We start from the raw sequence: 7,833 nt of genomic DNA on the forward strand, positions 1-7,833 counted from the left end.
TCTAACGAACAAATCGTTCTATTTTAAAAACAAGTTGAATAGGTAAGTAAACAAGGAAAACTTAATATCTAAACAAATGAAAGGTTTACAAACCTATTTTACGTGAGCATTTAATTACTTTTGTATGTAATAATGTTACAATGGTATGCTTAAATGCTGATTATAAGAAATTCAGGGATCCGCTCGGTAATCCAATATCAAGAATTGACCAGAGGGGTCCGTGTTATATATATAACAACAACATGTAATTAATGCATCCACCTATGAATACATAATGAAATAACATACTTAAACTTAGCAGTTTTTTTATCCTTAACATAAATTACATAGAACAAAAAATCGGCGCTTTGAATAAGTAATACAACAATGGTATTTTTATCAACATAGCTTGTGTCGCAAATCTTTGTGCTTATGTATTGAGTAGGTATTACAAATTACAACTACAGTCGGCCAGAATTATTAGTACCTAAAATTTATTAAATACGAAATAAATTTAACCGCCCACCATAGCTCATTATTTTTCATTACAGACGTAAACTTTCTATTAATCTGCAGTTTTAGGTAACAATATTAATTTAGACAACGGTCTTTTAAGAATGTGATTGCCCTTACACTGGACCGTTACAACGCGTACTAAGTTATCAGGCCCTGCGTGCAGTGCCGTGATCTTGCCTAGCAGCCACTTGGCTGGTGGTAAGTCCTGCTCCTTCATAATGACAACATCTCCTATACAGGGTGATTTTACCACATCGTACCACTTCTGTTTTTGCTGGAGTGTTAAGACCTATCTTATCAGGGAATGGACAAATAGGTATGCAAAACCTACTTGCCTACGCCATCTAGGTTAGGGCTCTCAAACTTATTAATAGATATTAGATATAAATCACCGGTAGACAGCACCACAGTCCTATAATATGTAAATAAGGTGACATCTACCGAAACTCCTATGTACTAGCATACGAGCTCAACAGCTTAGTTTAGGTATGTCAGTATATGTAATAGTTCATAAGTAATCAGTAGTGTGGCGCTGTACGATAGCTATATAAGAACCTACTTGCCTGTATATACGATCACTTTTTCCAACCAGCCTTCTGCTTAACATTAAACTTAATATAGTATATTCCTTGCTTTTAATTTGGCCGCCATTTACCTCCACGCTGGACATAATGGTGACCCCGAGTTTAAATCGCGGTTAATCTGAGTACTATAAAGCGAATCGCTGATAAATTTAGTATGATTTGCAAGCCAGTACATCGAAGAATCGCCGCGTATCCAGATTTAGGCCGGGAGAGCAACGTTACCACGTATGTAGCAACCGCGTGGGGCTCCGCCGACCTGAAGAAGCTGTAGAGGTGACTAGGAGGCGACCACACCTCTCGATCGAGCAGCCTGAGCCAATGCGAAGGCGCCGACCGAGCCACCAAAGCGGGACCACGTGCGAGGCACCGCAGCCCGCGCACGGAACGACGACCGCAACTACCAAAGGGACCACGTGGGTGGTACCACACCAGAGGCAGAAGGAGTGCCCAAGCGAGAGCAATCACCACGCGCACGAGCTTCAATCGAGAAGGCAAGTGAGCTGGCAATTCCTAACCTATTTACCAAATCTCCCTACCAAATTCAACTGTATCGTTTAATCACCCTACCAATTGTAAATTGTAATCGTTCTTAATCATGGCTAATGAAACAGAAATTTCCAAAAGAACCATAGAAGAGTTAGAAATTAGGCAGTTAAAAAATAAACGAGGTGTCTATAAGCGAAAACTAACTATATTTAAGAAATTTATAGAAAAAATCGACTCAAGTGCATTGACGGCCGAAGTAATTGTAGACATAAGCTTAAGACTAGATCAATTACCAAAGTTATACAATGATTTCTCTGAGATACAGGACCGGATCGAGACACTGTGCAGCGAGGAAGGTGACATTGAGGCCCAAGAGGCCGAACGTGAGTCTTTCGAGGACACATTTTACCGACTTAGCGCTAAGGGCAAGCTGCTGGCGAAAATAGATGACGAATCAATACCAAATGACCATAGTCCCCAAGCCCCGCAGCAGCAGCCCCTCGGTGAGTCGATAAAGTATCCCGAAATTAGCCTCCCTAGCTTCGATGGGGACCTAACACAGTGGCTGCAGTTCCGAGACACATTTGATGCCCTAGTCAATCAAGCTAGCTTGGCATCTATTGTAAAATATAAATACCTACGCAGTTGTTTACGAGACGGCGCACTTGAGGTAATTAGTTCGCTCGATTTCTCCGAGGAAGCGTACACGCTCGCGTGGCAGATGCTTTGTGAACGTTACAATAATCCTAAACGTTTAGTTTCCAACCACATGCGAGCCTTGTTCGACGTGGAACCTGTACCGTCAACTCCTTCGGGTCTTAGAGGTCTGTGCGATAATATTTCCAAACATTTAAGATCTTTGCGTTCATTAAATGTACCTACCGAAAATTGGGATCTCGCAATTATTCACTTACTAGTTAAAAAGTTAGATAGTCGACTGCAATCAAAATGGGAAAATAGTGTTGATTTGAGAAAATTGCCTTCGTTGCAGGACTTCAAAACCTTCCTAAAGAACCGAGCTGACCGGCTGGAAGCGACCAGCCCAGCAGTACCATCGGACGCACCCAGCACTTCCAAGAAGGCCATGGTAACCACGTCCGAACCTATTAAGGTAACCTCCAAACAATTTAAACCTAACCAGTGTCCATATTGTTCGAGTACGCATTACATTAACCAATGTCCAAAGTTTAGTGCATTAAACGTTATCGCGCGAATCCGAGCCGTGAATAAATTACGATTATGCTTTAATTGTTTGTCCGGGACGCATGTCTTAACAAACTGCAGGGCCAGTACATGTCGAGTATGCAAGGGCAAACATCATACGTTACTACACAAACCAAATACCAACACTCATATAGGTAGTAACCCCGCACCAACACGATTACCAATCTCAACATTAACCGACGAACAACCGAGTTCTAGTCAAATCGAGACTGTCTTGTCTAATAACACTCTAATCGGGAAACAAGCAAACAAAACGCGAAATAGGTCAGTTTTCCTCACAACAGCCCAAGTGCTTGTTAGGGATAAGCATAACAATGTGCATAAAATGAAGGCTTTTTTAGACAACGGCTCGCAAGAAAATTTCATTACCCAAAACGCGGTAAAAAAGTTACAATTACCTAAGGAACAATACGCCTTAAATGTCATAGGTTTCAATGAAAAAGTGTCTACTGTCCTAGAATCGTGTGACATAACATTGCATTCCTTAGACGGAACCTTTACGACTAATTTGTCCTGTTTTATTTCGCCTACTGTTTGTACAACCAATATTGAAATACCAAACGTGCAACGTTGGCACATTCCGCCGCGTTATAAATTAGCAGATGACGAATTTAACTTAGCTCAAGATGTAGATTTGCTGATCGGTGGCGAAATATTTTTTGATTTACTTCTCACCGGTAAATACTCGCTCGGGCCGGGATTACCGGTTCTGAGACGCTCACGCCTGGGGTGGTTAGTTACGGGTCCCGTACATAAAAAATCCGAATCTGCTATTCAATGTAAAATTACAGTTGAAACTCAATTAAAAAAGTTTTGGGAAATAGAGGAGGGTTCCGCACCAAATTTACCTTATGATGAAAAACAATGTGAGGATATATTTCTGAAAACCCACACTCACAACTCTGAAGGTAATTTTGAAATTGAACTTCCATTAAAGCAGCCACCTACCAAGCTAGGTCAATCTAGGCACATAGCATATCGGAGGTTCAAAACGTTAGAGACTAAGTTCGCGCGGAACCCCGAATTTAAGGATAAATATGTGAGTTTCATGCGCGAGTTCGAACAAGCTGGCCATATGATTAAATTACAAGATAATTATGATGGCCCATGTAATTTTCTACCCCACCAGGCTGTTTTTCGCGACTCCCCCTCCACTCCAATTCGAATTGTTTTTGACTGCTCATGCAGGACCGATAACGGCGTTTCATTGAATGATATACAATACAAAGGCTCAATATTACAGGACGAACTCATAAATATACTTCTACGGTTCCGAAAGTACCAATATGTTATTAACGCTGACATACAAAAAATGTACAGATGTATTTATTTAAAACCAAATCAACAATACCTACAATGCATATTTTGGCGGGAAAATACTCACCAACGACTCCAAATTTATATGCTGACTACATTAAGTTTCGGCTTAAAGTCAGCACCACATGTTGCAACCAGATGTTTGTTACAATTGTCAAACGAGAACCAACACACATTTCCAGCAGCTGCAGAGGCCATAGCGAACCAGTTCTACATGGACGATTTTATCGCCGGCGGTGACGACGAGAATCAGGTAGCCGAAACTGCATCACAGGTGAACGAGATCCTGCGAGGAGCCAACTTCACGCTGCGGAAATGGAAGTCTAACTCCGAAGCCATCATAAAACGGGTGAGCGAAACACATACACACCAAAACACATCTACAACCGAGTTTGGAGATAAAACACATAAGGTACTGGGTTTAGCGTGGTCTAGTGACTCAGATGAGCTTATGTACACCATTAAAGAAAATCAAATTTCACACCCAATCACTAAAAGAAAGGTACTAGGGGTAATTTCGTCCATTTTCGACCCCCTAGGCTTGACGGGACCAGTAATTGTAGTAGCCAAAATATTTATCCAAAAATTATTTAAGGCTCAATTAGATTGGGACACCGAATTAACACAAGACTTGATCCAAGAATGGAACACATTCTATCGAGACTTGTTTTTATTAAACCAATTAAAAATTTCGAGATGTACAGTCATACCTAATTATGTAACGATACAAATTCATGGATTTTGTGACAGCAGTATTAAAGCCTATGGCGCTGCCATTTATATACGATCGTGCGATAGGGTAGGAAACGTTCAAGTTCATCTATTTTACTCAAAATCAAAAATCACACCAATTAAATCCCAAACTATTCCAAATTTGGAACTTTGTTCCAGTTTACTTCTCGCAACACATGTAGACAAAATAAAACGAGCATTAAAATGTGACATTTCCAAAATCAACCTGTGGTCAGATTCAAAAATAACGTTGTGTTGGATAAAGAATAGTAACCTTAAATTAACTTGTTTTGTTAGTAACAGAGTCACAAAAATATTATCACTTACAAGCAAGCACGACTGGTCCTGGGTTCGCTCGGAGGATAACCCCGCCGACCTTTTGTCCCGAGGGGTAGCACCAGGCAAGCTGGAAACCAACCAGTTATGGTGGTCCGGGCCTGCGTGGTTAAGCCAAAGTTCTGATACATGGCCGTCCCACGATTCTGAGTCACTGGATCACATACCCGAGGCCGAGAGCGACGTAGACACAATACTCACCTTGGCTATTAACACCGAATCTAACGACACGTTACAATATCTTTTTCACAGGTGGTCAAGTGATAAAACACTTATTCATGTATTAGCATACATACTACGATTTATATATAACACAAAAAATAAAACACGAACAATTAATCCGAATAAAAAATTATCAGGACCATTGTCCGTAGAAGAATTAAAAAATTCGGATCACACATTAATCAAACATTCACAAATGGAATCATTTCCACACGAATATAAATTGTTGCAAAACAACAAACCGGTTCTTAACAAATCCAAAATATTATCTTTACATCCATTCATGAAAGACGGACTCATTCGCGTAGGCGGACGAATCGGTCTTTCGCATTATGCGTATGAAAAGAAACACCCTTTAATACTAAGTCACGAACACACGTTTACCAAACTACTGATGGAAAACGCACACAAACGTACTCTGCACGCTGGCCCTCAGTTATTACTATCAACTATTCGCGAGCGCATCTGGCCAACTAAAGGTAGAATGTTAGCCTCAAAAATTGTAAATAAATGCGTTCCGTGTTTTAGAGCAAATCCAAAGACTACTAACCCTATAATGGGAGACTTACCCCCCTCGAGGGTAAACCCATCCCCCCCCTTTGCTATCACGGGTATCGATTATGGAGGACCTTATAACATTAGAGATAGGACAGGACGTGGTTACAAGGTCTATAAGTGCTATATAGCAGTATTTATTTGTTTTGCAACAAAGGCAATTCATCTCGAATTAATTACAGGGCTCGAGTCAGCCAACTTCCTGGCGGCGCTGCGACGGTTCATCGCCAGGAGAGGTAAACCGAAGGAGTTGGTGAGTGACAATTCAACAACTTTTCATGGGGCTGGTAACGAACTGAAAGATTTGCAAAAATATCTACAGGACAGCTCGAGCGAACTAGTATCTCATTGTGCAGACGAGGGTATAAAATGGAGTTTTATTCCCGTCTATACACCTCATATGGGGTCACTATGGGAATCTAGTATAAAACTTACCAAATATCATTTAAAAAGAGTGTTAGGGTTATCTTTGTTAACTTATGAACAATTTGTAACTATCCTAAATCAGGTAGAATCAATTGTGAACTCTAGGCCATTGTGTCCCTTACCTACTTCAAATCCTGACTATCCTGTCCTCACGCCAGCTCACTTTTTAATTGGAAAAGCACCAAATTCACTTAAGTGTTTTGTGTTTAAGTAATCTGATTGCCATTTTTTCCAGAAGTCTTGCGTTTGTTTCTGTACGAGTTGCCAGCGTGTCAACAAATGCAATTTATTGTTTTCATAATTTCTATCAGGAATGTTTATCAAGGCCTCACCTACAAGAAAGTGTCCTGGCGTGAGGGGGTTAAGCGTGTCCAGAGTATCATCCAGCTGACAGAGTGGCCTTGAATTTAAACACGCTTCAACCTGGCTTAGCTGAGTTGAAAATTCCTCATATGTCAACGTCGTAGTTCCATTGACTCTCAACAGATGGCGCTTTGCCGAACGGACTCCACTTTCCCACAGGCCTCCGAAGTTTGGTGACTTTGGCGGCACGAAGTGCCACGCCGTACCATCATTAGCAAGAAGTTCAGCTATCTCTTTAGGTACGTTGTTAGTGCTCTTGGACCACATATCTCTTAGTTCCTTATCACCACCAATAAAATTGGTCCCATTGTCACTCCATAATTGTGCGCAATGTCCTCTACGTGCGACGAACCTCCTGAACGCCGCGATGAATGCTTGAGCTGTAAGATCAGTTACTGCTTCTAAGTGGATTGCCTTGGTGCACATGCAGACAAATAAGCAGATGTAGCCTTTTGCAGATGTACGACCCTTTGACGTTCTCAAATACACCGGCCCAGCAAAATCAACTCCACTGTGGTAAAAGGCGCGGTTCTGAGTGACTCTTGAGGTGGGTAACTGACCCATTAGCTGCTGTCTTGTAAGTGCGTTGTTTTTTATGCACACGATGCACTTACGAGTAAAATCTCTAACTGCGGATTTGAGACCTATGACCCAGTACTTACTTCTAACGTAGGTCATGGTTTGCATGATTGTGCCATGTAAAGTTTTGGCGTGCGCATCCGCTATTATTAACCTTGCAACATGTTGCTTGCTTGGTACGATAATCGGGTGCTTAGCGTCTTCTGGCAGATCCGCTTTACTCAACCGTCCTCCAACTCGCAGTAAATCGTGTTCATCTACATACGGGGTAAGTTTAATTAACGAACTTTTGTTTCTAACCTTTCCTTTCTTTTTCAGGTCTTCGAATTCTTGGCTATATACTAGTTTCTGATAATACCTTACGCAGCAGGTTTCAACTTCATCCAATTCAGCTGCACTCAAGACATCATTTCTTTTGTTTTTGTAATCTAGAAATCTTTTACATTGAGCTATCACTCTTTTCATCCTGATCATCGAAGAAAATCTCTCCCAAATAGGTGCGTCTTGTACTGAC

The 7,833-nt window shown here is 41.1% G+C and overlaps 1 protein-coding gene across 5 annotated transcripts; it reads left to right on the plus strand.

The window, feature by feature from the left end:
* Nucleotides 1-1,135: 1,135 nt before the first annotated feature.
* Nucleotides 1,136-6,292, plus strand: LOC134647835 (uncharacterized). Of its 5 annotated transcripts, none has more exons than XR_010096862.1 (3): nucleotides 1,136-2,389; nucleotides 2,557-2,676; nucleotides 6,134-6,292. XR_010096862.1 is itself a non-coding variant. In XM_063502160.1 (3 exons), exons 2-3 carry the CDS (start codon nucleotides 2,650-2,652, stop codon nucleotides 6,206-6,208), a joined length of 1,881 nt encoding a protein of 626 aa, XP_063358230.1. In that variant the 5' UTR covers nucleotides 1,136-2,389; nucleotides 2,557-2,649; the 3' UTR covers nucleotides 6,209-6,288. The 5 variants fall into 5 exon arrangements, 2 of the variants coding, with proteins under 2 accessions (XP_063358230.1, XP_063358231.1); XR_010096860.1 differs by lacking the exon at nucleotides 6,134-6,292 and adding an exon at nucleotides 4,289-5,965; XR_010096861.1 differs by lacking the exon at nucleotides 6,134-6,292 and adding an exon at nucleotides 4,292-5,965.
* Nucleotides 6,293-7,833: the final 1,541 nt, after the last annotated feature.

This window comes from Cydia amplana, chromosome 5 (genome assembly GCF_948474715.1).
Source record: "Cydia amplana chromosome 5, ilCydAmpl1.1, whole genome shotgun sequence".
Lineage (NCBI taxonomy): Eukaryota > Metazoa > Arthropoda > Insecta > Lepidoptera > Tortricidae > Cydia > Cydia amplana.

What these genes read in the sequence shown, in the direction of transcription:
- LOC134647835 (XM_063502160.1), top strand. Translation starts at nt 2,650, where the DNA reads ATGGTAACCACGTCCGAACCTATTAAGGTAACCTCCAAACAATTTAAA. An exon ending in CCGAAGCCATCATAAAACGG is followed by an intron (nt 4,456 to 6,133) that starts GTGAGCGAAACA and finishes AATTAATTACAG; the next exon opens with GGCTCGAGTCAGCCAACTTC.